The sequence below is a fragment of the Tachypleus tridentatus genome, chromosome 6 (genome assembly GCF_004210375.1).
Source record: "Tachypleus tridentatus isolate NWPU-2018 chromosome 6, ASM421037v1, whole genome shotgun sequence".
NCBI classification, from domain to species: domain Eukaryota; kingdom Metazoa; phylum Arthropoda; class Merostomata; order Xiphosura; family Limulidae; genus Tachypleus; species Tachypleus tridentatus.
Window position 1 is genome coordinate 2,418,346 of NC_134830.1, and position 21,107 is coordinate 2,439,452.

Genomic DNA, 21,107 nt, shown 5'->3' on the forward strand with positions numbered 1-21,107 from the left:
GTCCACGTTATACAGGTTTTGTCATCTTCACAGTGTGAATACTAAATCCTACTTTAATAAACACACAACTGTCCACGTTACACAGGTTTTGTCATCTTCACAGTGTGAATACTAAATCCTACTTTAATAAACACACAACTGTCCACATTACACAGGTTTTGTCATCTTCACAGTGTGAATACTAAATCCTACTTTAATAAACACACAACTGTCCAAGTTACACAGGTTTTGTCATCTTCACAGTGTGAATACTAAATCCTACTTTAATAAACACACAACTGTCCACGTTACACAGGTTTTGTCATCTTCACAGTGTGAATACTAAATCCTACTTTAATAAACACACAACTGTCCACGTTACACAGGTTTTGTAATCTTCACAGTGTGAATACTAAATCCTACTTTAATAAACACACAACTGTCCAAGTTACACAGGTTTTGTCATCTTCACAGTGTGAATACTAAATCCTACTTTAATAAACACACAACTGTCCACGTTACACAGGTTTTGTCATCTTCACAGTGTGAATACTAAATCCTACTTTAATAAACACACAACTGTCCACGTTACACAGGTTTTGTCATCTTCACAGTGTGAATACTAAATCCTACTTTAATAAACACACAACTGTCCACGTTACACAGGTTTTGTTATCTTCACAGTGTGAATACTAAATCCTACTTTAATAAACACACAACTGTTCACGTTACACAGGTTTTGTCATCTTCACAGTGTGAATACTAAATCCTACTTTAATAAACACACAACTGTCCACAGTTATACAGGTTTTGTCATCTTCACAGTGTGAATACTAAATCCTACTTTAATAAACACACAACTGTCCACGTTACACAGGTTTTGTCATCTTCACAGTGTGAATACTAAATCCTACTTTAATAAACACACAACTGTCCACGTTACACATGGTTTTGTAATCTTCACAGTGTGAATACTAAATCCTACTTTAATAAACACACAACTGTCCACGTTACACAGGTTTTGTCATCTTCACAGTGTGAATACTAAATCCTACTTTAATAAACACACAACTCTTCACGTTACACAGGTTTTGTCATCTTCACAGTGTGAATACTAAATCCTACTTTAATAAACACACAATTGTCCACACTATACGGGTTTTGTCATCTTCACAGTGTGAATACTAAATCCTACTTTAATAAACACACAATTGTTCACACTACACAGGTTTTGTCATCTTCACAGTGTGAATACTAAATCCTACTTTAATAAACACACAACTGTCCACGTTACACAGGTTTTGTCATCTTCACAGTGTGAATACTAAATCCTACTTTAATAAACACACAATTGTCCACACTATACAGGTTTTGTCATCTTCACAGTGTGAATACTAAATCCTACTTTAATAAACACACAACTGTCCACGTTACACAGGTTTTGTCATCTTCACAGTGTGAATACTAAATCCTACTTTAATAAACACACAACTGTCCACATTAAATATGGTTTTGTCATCTTCACAGTGTGAATACTAAATCTTACTTTAATAAACACACAACTGTCCACGTTACACAGGTTTTGTCATCTTCACAGTGTGAATACTAAATCCTACTTTAATAAACACACAACTCTCCACGTTACACAGGTTTTGTCATCTTCACACTGTAAATACTAAATCCTACTTTAATAAACACACAATTGTCCACGTTACACAGGTTTTGTAATCTTCACAGTGTGAATACTAAATCCTACTTTAATAAACACACAATTGTCCAAGTTATACGGGTTTTGTCATCTTCACAGTGTGAATACTAAATCCTACTTTAATAAACACACAACTGTTCACGTTACACAGGTTTTGTCATCTTCACAGTGTGAATACTAAATCCTACTTTAATAAACACACAATTGTCCACACTATACGGGTTTTGTCATCTTCACAGTGTGAATACTAAATCCTACTTTAATAAACACACAACTGTCCAGGTTAAATATGGTTTTGTCACCTTCATAGTGTGAATACTAAATCCTACTTTAATAAACACACAACTGTCCACGTTACACAGGTTTTGTCATCTTCACAGTGTGAATACTAAATCCTACTTTAATAAACACACAACTGTCCACGTTACACAGGTTTTGTCATCTTCACAGTGTGAATACTAAATCCCACTTTAATAAACACACAACTGTCCACGTTACACAGGTTTTGTCATCTTCACAGTGTGAATACTAAATCCTACTTTAATAAACACACAATTGTCCACACTATACGGGTTTTGTCATCTTCACAGTGTGAATACTAAATCCTACTTTAATAAACACACAACTGTCCACGTTATACAGGTTTTGTCATCTTCACAGTGTGAATACTAAATCCTACTTTAATAAACACACAACTGTCCACGTTACACAGGTTTTGTCATCTTCACAGTGTGAATACTAAATCCTACTTTAATAAACACACAACTGTTCACGTTACACAGGTTTTGTCATCTTCACAGTGTGAATACTAAATCCTAATTTAATAAACACACAACTGTCCACGTATACAGGTTTTGTCATCTTCACAGTGTGAATACTAAATCCCACTTTAATAAACACACAACTGTCCACGTTACACAGGTTTTGTCATCTTCACAGTGTGAATACTAAATCCTACTTTAATAAACACACAACTGTCCACGTTACATATGGTTTTGTCATCTTCACAGTGTGAATACTAAATCCTACTTTAATAAACACACAATTGTCCACACTATACGGGTTTTGTCATCTTCACAGTGTGAATACTAAATCCTACTTTAATAAACACACAATTGTCCACACTATACGGGTTTTGTCATCTTCACAGTGTGAATACTAAATCCTACTTTAATAAACACACAACTGTTCACGTTACACAGGTTTTGTCATCTTCACAGTGTGAATACTAAATCCTACTTTAATAAACACACAACTGTCCACGTTATACAGGTTTTGTCATCTTCACAGTGTGAATACTAAATCCTACTTTAATAAACACACAACTGTCCACGTTACACAGGTTTTGTCATCTTCACAGTGTGAATACTAAATCCTACTTTAATAAACACACAACTGTCCAGGTTAAATATGGTTTTGTCACCTTCATAGTGTGAATACTAAATCCTACTTTAATAAACACACAACTGTCCACGTTATACAGGTTTTGTCATCTTCACAGTGTGAATACTAAATCTTACTTTAATAAACACACAACTGTCTACGTTACACAGGTTTTGTCATCTTCACAGTGTGAATACTAAATCCTACTTTAATAAACACTCAACTGTCCACGTTATACAGGTTTTGTCATTTTCACAGTGTGAGTACTAAATCCTACTTTAATAAACACACAACTGTCCACGTTACACAGGTTTTGTCATCTTCACAGTGTGAATACTAAATCCTACTTTAATAAACACTCAACTGTCCACGTTATACAGGTTTTGTCATCTTCACAGTGTGAATACTAAATCCTGCTTTAATAAACACACAACTGTCCACGTTACACAGGTTTTGTCATCTTCACAGTGTGAATACTAAATCCTACTTTAATAAACACACAACTGTCCACGTTACACAGGTTTTATCATCTTCACAGTGTGAATACTAAATCCTACTTTAATAAACACACAACTGTCCACGTTACACAGATTTTGTCATCTTCACAGTGTGAATACTAAATCCTACTTTAATAAACACACAACTGTCCACGTTATACAGGTTTTGTCATCTTCAAAGTGTGAATATTAAATCCTAATTTAATAAACACACAACCGTCCACGTTATACAGGTTTTGTCATCTTCACAGTGTGAATACTAAATCATACTTTAATAAATACACAACTGTCCACGTTACACAGGTTTTGTCATCTTCACAGTGTGAATACTAAATACCTACTTTAATAAACACACAATTGTCCACACTATACGGGTTTTGTCATCTTCACAGTGTGAATACTAAATCCTACTTTAATAAACACACAATTGTCCACACTATACGAATTTTGTCATCTTCACAGTGTGAATACTAAATCCTACTTTAATAAACACACAATTGTCCACGTTATACAGGTTTTGTCATCTTCACAGTGTGAATACTAAATCCTACTTTAATAAACACACAACTGTCCACGTTACACAGATTTTGTCATCTTCACAGTGTGAATACTAAATCCTATTTTAATAAACACACAACTGTCTACGTTACACAGGTTTTGTCATCTTCACAGTGTGAATACTAAATCCTAATTTAATAAACACACAACTGTCCACGTTATACAGGTTTTGTCATCTTCACAGTGTGAATACTAAATCATACTTTAATAAATACACAACTGTCTACGTTACACAGATTTTGTCATCTTCACAGTGTGAATACTAAATCCTACTTTAATAAACACATAATTGTCCACGTTACACATGTTTTGTCATTTTCACAGTGTGAATACTAAATCCTACTTTAATAAACACACAACTGTCCACGTTAATTATGGTTTTGTCACCTTCATAGTGTGAATACTAAATCCTACTTTAATATACACACAACTGTCCACGTTAAACAGGTTTTGTCATCTTCACAGTGTGAATACTAAATCCTACTTTAATAAACACACAACTGTCCACGTTAAACCACCGAATTCTTTGGGGATGCAATTTAATTTGTTGATTTCATGTTCCCTCTTTTGTCCCAATAATGTGTTAATCTATAGATATTGTATTCAAACAAAATCTGATTAACATAATTTAATAATTATAACTAATTGACCATGTAGCAACCTTGATAAACTCAAAACGTTTAATAACATGAGACCCATGTTACGTCACTGGATTAAATCGAATAAAATAGATTTAATTATTTTGAATTTAAACACAATAGTGTGCAACAATGTATCACCAAACAACTATAAGAAATAACAATATCACCACAGAAATGTTAGAGCATCGAATAACCATTTAACTTTTCTACGTCACTAGGTGGTACTAGAGACGTTCATTAATTCCTTTATAATTCGCATGAGAAGGTTACTTACTGAACACAATGTGATTTAGGTTTTTTATTTCAACAAGAACGAAAGAGAAAGTAATATGTTGATGAGATTAATATACCAAATGAATATTAATTACGTAAATTACGCTAAAGTTTCATAGCATGATCTAATACTATATACACTAACGTTTCATTGCATGATCTAATACTATATACACTAACGTTTCATAGCATGATCTAATACTATATACACTAACGTTTCATAGCATGATCTAATACTGTAAACACAAAAGTTTCATAGCGTGATCTAATACTGTATACACTAACGTTTCATTGCATGATCTAATACTATATACACTAACGTTTCATAGCATGATCTAATACTATATACACTAACGTTTCATAGCATGATCTAATACTATATACACTAACGTTTCATAACATGATCTAATACTATATACACTAACGTTTCATAACATGATCTTATACTATATACATTAAGGTTTCATAACGTGATCTAATACACTGACGTTTCATAGCACGATCTAATACTGTATACACTGACGTTTCATAGCATGATCTAATACTATATACACTAAGGTTTCGTAGCATGATCTAATACTGTATATACTAACGTTTCATAGCATGATCTAATACTATATACACTAACGTTTCATAGCATGATCTAATACTATATACACTAACGTTTCATAACATGATCTAATACTGCATACGCTAACCTTTTATTGCATGATCTGATACTGTATATACTGACGTTTCATAGCATGATCTAATACTATATACACTAACGTTTTATTGCATGATCTAATACTATATACACTAACGTTTCATAACATGATCTAATACTGTATACACTAACGTTTCATAGCATGATCTAATACTGTGTACACTAACGTTTCATAGCATGATCTAATACTATATACACTAACGTTTGATTGCATGATCTAATACTATATACACTAACGTTTCATAGCATGATCTAATACTATATACACTAACGTTTCATAGCATGATCTAATACTATATACACTAACGTTTCATTGCATGATCTAATACTATATACACTAACGTTTCATAGCATGATCTAATACTATATACACTAACGTTTCATAGCATGATCTAATACTATATACACTAACGTTTCATAACATGATCTAATACTGTATACACTAACGTTTCATAACATGATCTAATACTATATACACTAACGTTTTATAGCATGATCTAATACTATATACACTAACGTTTCATAGCATGATCTAATACTATATACACTAACGTTTCATAGCATGATCTAATACTGTATACACTAACGTTTCATAGCATGATCTAATACTATATACACTAACGTTTCATAGCATGATCTAATACTATATACAATAACGTTTCATAGCATGATCTAATACTGTATACACTAACGTTTCATAGCATGATCTAATACTGTATACACTAACGTTTCATAGCATGATCTAATACTATATACACAAAAGTTTCATAGCATGATCTAATACTGTATACACTAACGTTTCATTGCATGATCTAATACTATATACACTAACGTTTCATAGCATGATCTAATACTGTATACACTAACGTTTCATAGCATGATCTAATACTATATACACTAACGTTTCATAGCATGATCTAATACTGTATACACTAACGTTTCATAGCATGATCTAATAATATATACACTAACGTTTCATAGTATGATCTAATACTATATACACTAACGTTTCATATCATGATCTCATACTATATACACTAACGTTTCATAGCATGATCTAATACTATATACACTAACGTTTCATAACATGATCTAATACTGTATACACTAACGTTTCATAACATGATCTAATACTATATACACAAATGTTTCATAACACGATCTAATACTGTATACACTGACGTTTCATAACACGATCTAATACTGTATACACTGACGTTTCATAGCATGATCTCATACTATATACACTAACGTTTCATAACACGATCTAATACTGTATACACTGACGTTTCATAGCATGATCTAATACTATATACACTAACGTTTCATAACATGATCTAATACTCTATACACTAACGTTTCATAGCATGATCTAATACTATATACACTAACGTTTCATAACATGATCTAATACTGTATACACTAACGTTTCATAACATGATCTAATACTATATACACAAATGTTTCTTAACACGATCTAATACTGTATACACTGACGTTTCATAACACGATCTAATACTGTATACACTGACGTTTCATAGCATGATCTAATACTATATACACTAACGTTTCATAACACGATCTAATACTGTATACACTGACGTTTCATAGCATGATCTAATACTATATACACTAACGTTTCATAGCATGATCTAATGTTATATAGTTTCCTTCACTCATAAGTTGAATGTCCTCCTTTTCGTCGTCCCTTCTAACAAGACGTTCGACTAAACAACTGGCATCTATAGAAAAACAAAACAACTGGTATAATGTACACTTACATATTCCGAAGTATAATATAGCACTTTCTTACGTCATACTACGATATAGTACTTTCATACTTTTAAAATAACTTTCCTATTCCATTGCATAATACAGCACTTACATATTCCATAGTAGAATATAGCACTTTCATATTGCATAGTATAACATAGGACCTACAAATTCCACAACATAATATAGCATTTATTCTATAGTATTGTATACGTTAGTGTCTATGATAATATATGTTTATTAACGTATTTTGTATTTTACTGCCTATGATAATATATGTTTATTAACGTATTTTGTATTTTACTGCCTATGATAATATATGTTTATTAACGTATTTTGTATTTTACTGCCTATGATAATATATGTTTATTAGCGTATTTTGTATGTTAGTGTCTGTGATATGTTTATTAACGTATTTTGTATGTTAGTGTCTGTGATATGTTTATTAACGTATTGTGTACGTTAATGTCTATGATATTATATGTTTATTAACGTATTTTGTATGTTAGTGTCTGTGATAATATATGTCTATTAACGTATTTTGTATGTTTTTGTCTATTATAATATATGTTTATTAACGTATTTTGTATGTTAGTGTCTGTGATAATATATGTTTATTAACGTATTTTGTATGTTAGTGTCTGTGATAATATATGTTTATTAACGTATTTTGTTTGTTTTTGTCTTTGATAATATATGTTTATTAACGTATTTTGTATGTTAGTGTCTGTGATAATATATGTTTATTAACGTATTTTGTATGTTAGTGTCTATGATAATATATGTTTATTAACGTATTTTGTATGTTTTTGTCTATTATAATATATGTTTATTAACGTATTTTGTATGTTAGTGTCTGTGATAATATATGTTTATTAACGTATTGTGTATGTTAGTGTCTGTGATAATATATGTTTATTAACGTAATTTGTATGTTAGTGTCTGTGATAATATATGTTTATTAACGTAATTTGTATTTTAGTGTCTGTGATAATATATGTTTATTAACGTATTTTGTATGTTAGTGTCTGTGATAATATATGTTTATTAACGTATTTTGTGTTGCTATGTAATTTATGTTAAGATATGTTTATTCAGGTAAGTCTTCTAGCATTATAAGCCTAGATATTTCCTCTCGAGCCACCAGGGAACCATAGCTAAATAAACAACAGTTAATATCTTGAATAACCAGAGAAATAGTGTTAACTGTTTAGTGAAAACCAATTTTCACGTTCACTCATCAGTGTGAAATTTAAAACATTAACAGTAAGTAATGAATCGAAGGAACATTCTGAATATTTCTCAATTGTTTAAAAAAGAACATATTATTTAGTATCAGACTGACTAGTAGGTTCTCTTACATAAAGAACCAACAGATGTATAAGCTGAACAGTAACATCACTCAACATTGGAGTTACTACAGAGTGATTGTATGTATAAGCTGAACAGTAGCATCACTCAACATTAGAGTTACTACAGAGTGATTGTATGTATAAGCTGAACAGTAGCATCACTCAACATTAGAGTTACTACAGAGTGATTGTATGTATAAGCTGAATAGTAGCATCACTCAACATTGGAGTTACTACAGAGTGATTGTATGTATAAGCTGAACAGTAGCATCACTCAACATTGGAGTTACTACAGAGTGATTGTATGTATAAGCTGAACAGTAGCATCACTCAACATTGGAGTTACTACAGAGTGATTGTATGTATAAGCTGAATAGTAGCATCACTCAACATTGGAGTTACTACAGAGTGATTGTATGTATAAGCTGAACAGTAGCATCACTCAACATTGGAGTTACTACAGAGTGATTGTATGTATAAGCTGAACAGTAGCATCACTCAACATTGAGTTACTACAGAGTGATTGTATGTATAAGCTGAACAGTAAAATCAACTCAACATTGGAGTTACTACAGAGTGATTGTATGTATAAGCTGAACAGTAGCATCACTCAACATTGGAGTTACTACAGAGTGATTGTATGTATAAGCTGAACAGTAGCATCACTCAACATTGGAGTTACTACAGAGTGATTGTATGTATAAGCTGAACAGTAGCATCACTCAACATTGGAGTTACTACAGAGTGATTGTATGTATAAGCTGAACAGTAGCATCACTCAACATTGGAGTTACTACAGAGTGATTGTATGTATAAGCTGAACAGTAGCATCACTCAACATTGGAGTTACTACAGAGTGATTGTATGTATAAGCTGAACAGTAGCATCACTCAACATTGGAGTTACTACAGAGTGATTGTATGTATAAGCTGAACAGTAGCATCACTCAACATTGGAGTTACTACAGAGTGATTGTATGTATAAGCTGAACAGTAAAATCACTCAACATTGGAGTTACTACAGAGTGATTGTATGTATAAGCTGAACAGTAGCATCACTCAACATTAGAGTTACTACAGAGTGATTGTATGTATAGGCTGAACAGTAGCATCACTCAACATTGAGTTACTACAGAGTGATTGTATGTATAAGCTGAACAGTAGCATCACTCAACATTGGAGTTACTACAGAGTGATTGTATGTATAAGCTGAACAGTAGCATCACTCAACATTGGAGTTACTACAGAGTGATTGTATGTATAAGCTGAACAGTAGCATCACTCAACATTGGAGTTACTACAGAGTGATTGTATGTATAAGCTGAACAGTAGCATCACTCAACATTGGAGTTACTACAGAGTGATTGTATGTATAAGCTGAACAGTAGCATCACTCAACATTGGAGTTACTACAGAGTGATTGTATGTATAAGCTGAACAGTAGCATCACTCAACATTGGAGTTACTACAGAGTGATTGTATGTATAGGCTGAACAGTAGCATCACTCAACATTGGAGTTACTACAGAGTGATTGTATGTATAAGCTGAACAGTAGCATCACTCAACATTGGAGTTACTACAGAGTGATTGTATGTATAAGCTGAACAGTAGCATCACTCAACATTGAGTTACTACAGAGTGATTGTATGTATAAGCTGAACAGTAGCATCACTCAACATTGGAGTTACTACAGAGTGATTGTATGTATAAGCTGAACAGTAGCATCACTCAACATTGGAGTTACTACAGAGTGATTGTATGTATAAGCTGAACAGTAGCATCACAGAGTGATTGTATGTATAAGCTGAACAACATTGGAGTTACTACAGAGTGATTGTATGTATAAGCTGAACAGTAGCATCACTCAACATTGGAGTTACTACAGAGTGATTGTATGTATAAGCTGAACAGTAGCATCACTCAACATTGGAGTTACTACAGAGTGATTGTATGTATAAGCTGAACAGTAGCATCACTCAACATTGGAGTTACTACAGAGTGATTGTATGTATAAGCTGAACAGTAGCATCACTCAACATTGGTTAGTTACTACAGAGTGATTGTATGTATAAGCTGAACAGTAGCATCACTCAACATTAGAGTTACTACAGAGTGATTGTATGTATAAGCTGAACAGTAGCATCACTCAACATTGGAGTTACTACAGAGTGATTGTATGTATAAGCTGAACAGTAGCATCACTCAACATTGGAGTTACTACAGAGTGATTGTATGTATAAGCTGAACAGTAGCATCACTCAACATTGGAGTTACTACAGAGTGATTGTATGTATAAGCTGAACAGTAGCATCACTCAACATTGGAGTTACTACAGAGTGATTGTATGTATAAGCTGAACAGTAGCATCACTCAACATTAGAGTTACTACAGAGTGATTGTATGTATAAGCTGAATAGTAGCATCACTCAACATTGGAGTTACTACAGAGTGATTGTATGTATAAGCTGAACAGTAGCATCACTCAACATTGGAGTTACTACAGAGTGATTGTATGTATAAGCTGAACAGTAGCATCACTCAACATTGGAGTTACTACAGAGTGATTGTATGTATAAGCTGAACAGTAGCATCACTCAACATTGGAGTTACTACAGAGTGATTGTATGTATAAGCTGAACAGTAGCATCACTCAACATTGGAGTTACTACAGAGTGATTGTATGTATAAGCTGAACAGTAGCATCACTCAACATTGGAGTTACTACAGAGTGATTGTATGTATAAGCTGAACAGTAGCATCACTCAACATTGGAGTTACTACAGAGTGATTGTATGTATAAGCTGAACAGTAAAATCACTCAACATTGGAGTTACTACAGAGTGATTGTATGTATAAGCTGAACAGTAGCATCACTCAACATTGGAGTTACTACAGAGTGATTGTATGTATAAGCTGAACAGTAGCATCACTCAACATTGGAGTTACTACAGAGTGATTGTATGTATAAGCTGAACAGTAGCATCACTCAACATTGGAGTTACTACAGAGTGATTGTATGTATAAGCTGAACAGTAGCATCACTCAACATTGGAGTTACTACAGAGTGATTGTATGTATAAGCTGAACAGTAGCATCACTCAACATTGGAGTTACTACAGAGTGATTGTATGTATAAGCTGAACAGTAGCATCACTCAACATTGGAGTTACTACAGAGTGATTGTATGTATAAGCTGAACAGTAACATCACTCAACATTGAGTTACTACAGAGTGATTGTATGTATAAGCTGAACAGTAAAATCACTCAACATTGGAGTTACTACAGAGTGATTGTATGTATAAGCTGAACAGTAGCATCACTCAACATTGGAGTTACTACAGAGTGATTGTATGTATAGGCTGAACAGTAGCATCACTCAACATTGGAGTTACTACAGAGTGATTGTATGTATAAGCTGAACAGTAGCATCACTCAACATTGGAGTTACTACAGAGTGATTGTATGTATAAGCTGAACAGTAGCATCACTCAACATTGGAGTTACTACAGAGTGATTGTATGTATAAGCTGAACAGTAGCATCACTCAACATTGGAGTTACTACAGAGTGATTGTATGTATAAGCTGAACAGTAGCATCACTCAACATTGGAGTTACTACAGAGTGATTGTATGTATAAGCTGAACAGTAGCATCACTCAACATTGAGTTACTACAGAGTGATTGTATGTATAAGCTGAACAGTAGCATCACTCAACATTGGAGTTACTACAGAGTGATTGTATGTATAGGCTGAACAGTAGCATCACTCAACATTGGAGTTACTACAGAGTGATTGTATGTATAAGCTGAACAGTAGCATCACTCAACATTGGAGTTACTACAGAGTGATTGTATGTATAAGCTGAACAGTAGCATCACTCAACATTGGAGTTACTACAGAGTGATTGTATGTATAAGCTGAACAGTAGCATCACTCAACATTGGAGTTACTACAGAGTGATTGTATGTATAAGCTGAACAGTAGCATCACTCAACATTGGAGTTACTACAGAGTGATTGTATGTATAAGCTGAACAGTAGCATCACTCAACATTGGAGTTACTACAGAGTGATTGTATGTATAAGCTGAACAGTAGCATCACTCAACATTGGAGTTACTACAGAGTGATTGTATGTATAAGCTGAACAGTAGCATCACTCAACATTGGAGTTACTACAGAGTGATTGTATGTATAAGCTGAACAGTAGCATCACTCAACATTGGAGTTACTACAGAGTGATTGTATGTATAAGCTGAACAGTAGCATCACTCAACATTGGAGTTACTACAGAGTGATTGTATGTATAAGCTGAACAGTAGCATCACTCAACATTAGAGTTACTACAGAGTGATTGTATGTATAAGCTGAACAGTAGCATCACTCAACATTGAGTTACTACAGAGTGATTGTATGTATAAGCTGAACAGTAGCATCACTCAACATTGGAGTTACTACAGAGTGATTGTATGTATAAGCTGAACAGTAGCATCACTCAACATTGGAGTTACTACAGAGTGATTGTATGTATAAGCTGAACAGTAGCATCACTCAACATTGGAGTTACTACAGAGTGATTGTATGTATAAGCTGAACAGTAGCATCACTCAACATTGGAGTTACTACAGAGTGATTGTATGTATAAGCTGAACAGTAGCATCACTCAACATTGGAGTTACTACAGAGTGATTGTATGTATAAGCTGAACAGTAGCATCACTCAACATTGGAGTTACTACAGAGTGATTGTATGTATAAGCTGAACAGTAGCATCACTCAACATTGGAGTTACTACAGAGTGATTGTATGTATAAGCTGAACAGTAGCATCACTCAACATTGGAGTTACTACAGAGTGATTGTATGTATAAGCTGAACAGTAGCATCACTCAACATTGGAGTTACTACAGAGTGATTGTATGTATAAGCTGAACAGTAGCATCACTCAACATTAGAGTTACTACAGAGTGATTGTATGTATAAGCTGAACAGTAGCATCACTCAACATTAGAGTTACTACAGAGTGATTGTATGTATAAGCTGAACAGTAGCATCACTCAACATTGGAGTTACTACAGAGTGATTGTATGTATAAGCTGAACAGTAGCATCACTCAACATTGGAGTTACTACAGAGTGATTGTATGTATAAGCTGAACAGTAGCATCACTCAACATTGGAGTTACTACAGAGTGATTGTATGTATAAGCTGAACAGTATCATCACTCAACATTGGAGTTACTACAGAGTGATTGTATGTATAAGCTGAATAGTAGCATCACTCAACATTGGAGTTACTACAGAGTGATTGTTCACATGAGCTCTAGTTGTACTTTCAAAATGTCTATATAGAAATTTTCATATGGTAAATTTGCCACAACAGATGTTGTACTGTACTTGTGATATAAAACTACTGTAGTTCCTTTTGAGGTACATTGTGCTGGTAAATTATGAGTGACAGCTGGAATTGGGGGCACATTAATAGGTGTAATTATTTAATACGTTTGGGGGCACATTAATAGGTGTAATTATTTAATATAATTTACGGCCAACTAGTTGTTTGTAAGTTGCATCAAATAATTAGACTTATTATTCTGTACAAAATGTCATTTATTTTCAGTTGTTAGTCTTGTTTATGGTCTCATGAGTCATCTGGGTCAAGACTGCATGGGGTTACAGTCAATTTTCTTAAAACTTTAAACTTAAAGATGCGTTGAAGTGATAAAAACAGTAAAAGGTTCCAAGTTAAGGAAAACAACTGCTAACATAAAATTATTAAGACAACATATTATTAAGTATAATATTCAGAGACAATACTTTATCCTGTTTTATTAGGAAATCATGAATTCTTCAAGGGACCAACGTATCACAACCAAAATTTTACATCACACTTTCTGCATTAAAACAATAGGTTTTTAAAGATTATTTCTACCAGTTGATCGCCTCTTTCACTTTCTAAAATGTTAAGTTTAATATGATATTTCATCATTAGATTAAAATAGTTCGTTACCTCCTCCTTCTGAGCAGAGGAACTCCACGGGACATGACACTGCTGTAAGTGAACAGGGACAATTTGCAAGTACTGCAATAACATTCCTCAACCGTACGTCACAGAGGGACAGGTCTTGTAGACATCCAACAAATACGTGAATATCTTACAAGTAGCTATAGTTAAGCATCATAACTGTGGATACTGATATGATATTCATAATAAGAAGTAATTGATAAAATATTGTTTAAACAATATCAACTATACATGTTCATATACTGTTGTTTATAACAATATGAATTATACATGTTCATATACTGTTGTTTATAACAATATCAACTATACATGTTCATATACTATTGTTTAAACAATATCAACTATACATGTTCATATACTATTGTTTATAACAATATCAACTATACATGTTTATATACTACTGTTTTTAACAATATCAACTATAGATGTTCATATACTATTGTTTATAACAATATCAACTATACATGTTCATATACTATTGTTTATAACAATATCAACTATACATGTTCGTATACTATTGTTTATAACAATATCAACTATACATGTTCATATACTATTGTTTATAACAATATCAGCTATACATGTTCATGTACCATTGTTTATAACAATATCAACTATACATGTTCATATAGTATTGTTTATAACAATATCAACTATACATGTTCATATACTATTGTTTATAACAATATCAATTATACATGTTCATATAGTATTGTTTATAACAATATCATATATACATGTTCATATACTATTGTTTACAACACTATCATTTATACATGTTGATATAATATTGTTTATAATGTTATCGTATGTACATGATGATTTAGTATTGTTTAGAACATTATCACTTATACATGTTTGTATACTATTGTTTAGAACATTGTCCTATTTACATGTTGATATAGTGTTATTTATAGCAATATAATATAACGTGTTGATATAGTATTGTTTACAACACTATCATCCGTACATGTTGATATAATATTGTTCACAACAATATCATTTATACATGTTGGTATATTATTGTTTACAACAAAATAATCTATACACTTTGATATACTATTGTTTACAACAATATCATCTATACATGTTGATATAATATTGTTCACAATATTATCAGCTATATGTACTGATATAATATTGTTTACAACATTATCAGCTATATGTGTTGATACAATATTGTTTACAACATTATCAGCTATATGTGGTGATATAATATTGTTTACAACATTATCAGCTATATGTGGTGATATAGTATTGTTTACAACATTATCAGCTATATGTGTTGATATAGTATTGTTTATAACAATATTAGCTATATGTTTTGATATAGTATTGTTTACAACAATATTATCTATACATGCAGATATACTATTGTTTATAACACTCCTACATATGTATTTATTTAGTATTGTTATAAGAATATCACATATACATGCTGATTTTGTATAAGTTATTACAATATCTGCTGTACATGTTTATAACAATATCATATATACATGTTGATATATTATTGTTTTCAAGAATATTATCTATACATGTTGATACGCTATTGTTTACAAAAATATCAGGTACATAATTTTATATAGTATTCTTTACAACTATATCGTCTATACATATAAATATACTATTGTTTAAAACAATATCCTCTTTACCTATTGAGAAAGGCCTGGCATGGCCAGGTGAGTTAAGGCGTGCGACTCGTAATCTGAGGGTCGCGGGTTCGTATGCCCGCCGCACCAAACATGCTCGCCTTTTTAGCACTGGGAGCGTTATAATGGTACTGTCAATCCCACTATTCGTTGGTAAAAGAGTAGCCCAAGAGTTGGCGGTGGGTGATGATGACTAGCTGCCTTCTCTCTAGTGTTACACTACTAAATTAGGGACGGCTAGCGCAGATAGCCCTCGAGTAGCTATGCGCGAAACAAACAAACTCTCTCCTTTGGTTTTAAATACATATCAGATTATCTAACTAATTTTGTTACAAATCTAAATTAATTGGAAAACAAAATTGAAAAACTATTCACTTCAACAGCTTGAATTTTGAGAATATTAATATAAAACATGTTTTAACGTGCTGAACATATTCTAAAGTGAATGTCCATATCTCCAAAGATTTATATTAACTGATTTTGGTTTCGTTTGTTCTCAGTGAAGCCGTTTAGTCAAATACGGTCATCGTGTCAAAAGCGCCTTGCTGAGTCACAGAGGCGCTGCTGTGGTTGATTGATTAATAAATTTGAATTGTTGTTATTAAAGGTTATACAAAAAAAATCTACTAGCACTATTCATTATAACTGTATAATAATCAAAATAATATATATGAAATATCATAAGGTTGTGTTTTTCTCTAAATAAAATAACAACTCCAAATAAATTAAGCTCACCTGGTGTGGTTTACGATTTGGATAATTTCACATCTATTAGATATAATATTTATTATTTTATTAAGAATGAAAAATCTGACATTACTATACTCAGACTGAGCAGCTCAGTAACATGTTCATCAAGTCGAATAAACTTTAACTTTAGTTGCGAAAATATCCGCTAGGTGTTGCTACATCAGTAACATCTGTGAAAGAAATACTTTCAGTAGGACTAACCGTAACAAAGGATGTGAACTGGATATTTAAAACATGTACAAAAACTATAGGTCAAAATTTGAACATATTACATGAAAGAATAATCAACAGTTACAATTTTTTTAGGCTTATATTTTTAAAAATGAAATTGAGAGACGTAACCTTCTTTCACAGGTGTTACAGGCTTAACAGAGATGTCTTTATGTACGCTCGTATCTGTAGAAAGAAATTATGTCGTTATTTCCCAGGTGGAATCATGTGAACAATTACAGTTTTGAAGTGGTCGTCAGAGGCTTGCTGGATTATCGGTATAAATAAAATAGTTCTTAAGTCAGGATTTCACGTTAATTTTATAATTTTTAAAGGACTGGTACAGAAAACCAGAAGACTTAATTTATAATTCAGATCAAACTTTCTTTCGAATAATTAAAGATTATAGAACATTAATCAAACATTATATGTAATGTATTACTAGAATATATTACAGTTTTAGTTCTCTGGAAGAGTTACAAATTTGTCTTCTTTGTAAATGGTGCTAACAAGTGGTGTTGTATGGTTTCCTGTTACACTGGACCAAAACATTTATTATTCACAGAAGACAAAACTTGTAAGAATTTCAATTTGTTCACCATTAGTTTAACATTGTGTCTTGTGATAGGTTTCGTTACTGACCATTAGTTGCTAAATGTCTAACATTGTGTCTAGTGACAGGTCACGTTACTGACCATTAGTTGCTAAATGTCTCACATTGTGTCTTGTGACAGGTCAAGTTAATCTTATTTACAAATGGATACTGGTTGCACCCCAGTTGTTAACTCTGGTTTGCAGTTCCAGTTGTTCAGCGAGTGAACAGGCGCCGAAAGCTAAGATCCTACCCTCGAAGCCACATTCCACAAGAAGACTTGACAGGTAAACAGCTGTTTTACCTGTGCCTATGTTGGTGATAACTACGTCAGTCTTACCAATGACTGGAGCCGAAGGTGGTCTGGGCTTATTTAACAACTTGGCCAATATCAGTGAGTTTGGGGACATTGGTCTTTCAATGTTCTCTTTCTCCCATTCTAAGACAAGTGCTTTTCTCAGACATTGGGGTCCTAAACAGCTAATACTTTCCTGGAATTTATAAATACAGAATATTGTTACTGTTCTTCCGTCAGATGAAATGGGATCCATTGCCATGATGCAACCACAGAAACTAAAGACTAAATTCAAAACAAACCTAATACTTCATAATGCAGTTTAGATGCAGCTAGAGAATAAAGGTCGCTAGTGATGTCCCAAATATTAATAATAATCTGATTAAATATGTTTTTTTGTTGTTGTTTTATTCTATTTTTCATTTATTTACGCAGCCCGAAACCAATGAATATCTATGCATAGCCAGTTAATAATTTTAGGTTGACACGCTAGAGGTCAGGTAGGTAACATACTGTCAATTCATTTAATTCATCAATGATAGCACTTGACCATCACTGTTACAAAGTCCTCTTGAGACCAGTGCACGCCACATTGTTTACACCAATCATAATATTCAGGTTTACGATAACTTAACATAATCTATATTACCACAGTCAGTAGTGGTTAGGAAGCTCGACTAGCAATCTTAGGGTCACGGGACCAAATTCCCGTCACACCAGATATGCTCGCTCTTTCAACCGTGGAGATGTTGTAGTCAGAGTAGATATTATGTAAAATAAAATAATCTACTAACCTGAACAACAAGAATATCTTCCTTTATGACGCGGCTCCACAAGAGGCGTTCCTTGTCGCTCGGAAGAAAGCACAAAATGTCCGCAAGATGTCGCTCTGAAAATAAGCAAGGTAATGGACTACTAGGGTCATGTAGTGGTGTGGCTGTGATGCCTTCGTCTTGTAATTCGTCTATAATCGACTGAATGCTATAAAACAGATTGAACAAAACTTGCACGATCCATTATCATGCTTTATCTTTCCTTTATAAACCACTGTCACAACTGTCACACTTAAATATTTGTCAGCAACCAATTGTAATCTGGTGACGTTATCTAATGGTAAGTACAGTACTTTAATGATAAAATATAACTTCTTTCGTCACGATATTTATCTTATCTTAAAAAATAGCATGAAGACGTTATTTAGTAATACAAAAAACAGATTTAAGTGGAAAGTTAAGAGGCTTAACAGAAAGTGTATATCTATTGAATTAGACAAATTTAACCAAGTGTATATCTATTGAATTAGACAACTTTAACCAAGTGTATATCTATTGAATTAGACAACTTTAATCAAGTGTATATCTATTGAATTAGACAACTTTAACTAAGTGTATATCTATTGAATTAGACAACTTTAACCAAGTGTATATCTATTGAATTAGACAACTTTAATCAAGTGTATATCTATTGAATTAGACAACTTTAACTAAGTATATATATCTATTTAATTAGACAACTTTAATAAAGTGTATATCTATTGAATTAGACAACTTTAATCAAGTGTATATCTATTGAATTATACAACTTTAACCAAGTGTATATCTATTGAATTAGACAACTTTAACCAAGTGTATATCTATTGAATTAGACAACTTTAATCAAGTGTATATCTATTGAATTAGACAACTTTAACCAAGTGTATATCTATTGAATTAGACAACTTTAATCAAGTGTATATCTATTGAATTAGACAACTTTAATCAAGTGTATATCTATTGAATTAGACAACTTTAATCAAGTGTATATCTATTGAATTAGACAACTTTAACCAAGTGTATATCTATTGAATTAGACAACTTTAACTAAGTGTATATATCTATTGAATTAGACAACTTTAATCAAGTGTATATCTATTGAATTAGACAACTTTAACCAAGTGTATATCTATTGAATTAGACAACTTTAACTGTATATCTATTGAATTAGACAACTTTAACGAAGTGTATATCTATTGAATTAGACAACTTTAATCAAGTGTATATCTATTGAATTAGACAACTTTAATCAAGTGTATATCTATTGAATTAGACAACTTTAACTAAGTGTATATCTATTGAATTAGACAACTTTAATCAAGTGTATATCTATTGAATTAGACAACTTTAATCAAGTGTATATCTATTGAATTAGACAACTTTAACCAAGTGTATATCTATTGAATTAGACAACTTTAACTAAGTGTATATATCTATTGAATTAGACAACTTTAACCAAGTGTATATCTATTGAATTAGACAACTTTAATCAAGTGTATATCTATTGAATTAGACAACTTTAATCAAGTGTATATCTATTGAATTAGACAACTTTAACTAAGTGTATATCTATTGAATTAGACAACTTTAATCAAGTGTATATCTATTGAATTAGACAACTTTAACCAAGTGTATATCTATTGAATTAGACAACTTTAACTAAGTGTATATCTATTGAATTAGACAACTTTAACCAAGTGTATATCTATTGAATTAGACAACTTTAACCAAGTGTATATCTATTGAATTAGACAACTTTAACTAAGTGTATATATCTATTGAATTAGACAACTTTAATCAAGTGTATATCTATTGAATTAGACAACTTTAATCAAGTGTATATCTATTGAATTAGACAACTTTAACTAAGTGTATATCTATTGAATTAGACAACTTTAATCAAG

General features: G+C 32.2%; 1 protein-coding gene across 1 annotated transcript in view; it reads right to left on the bottom strand.

Annotated features, from left to right (window-relative positions):
* LOC143251831 (putative methyltransferase NSUN7) overlaps window positions 1-19,395 on the bottom strand; it is a 32,191-nt gene extending 12,796 nt beyond the window's left edge. Inside the window, exons 1-4 of the mRNA XM_076503078.1 lie at window positions 19,186-19,395; window positions 18,269-18,587; window positions 14,878-15,021; window positions 7,383-7,487 (exon numbers count right to left, since the gene is read on the bottom strand). Of these exons, the coding sequence (XP_076359193.1) occupies window positions 7,383-7,487; window positions 14,878-15,021; window positions 18,269-18,506 (487 nt within the window). The 5' untranslated portion in view covers window positions 18,507-18,587; window positions 19,186-19,395. The remainder of the gene's footprint in view (window positions 1-7,382; window positions 7,488-14,877; window positions 15,022-18,268; window positions 18,588-19,185) is intronic.
* Window positions 19,396-21,107: the final 1,712 nt, after the last annotated feature.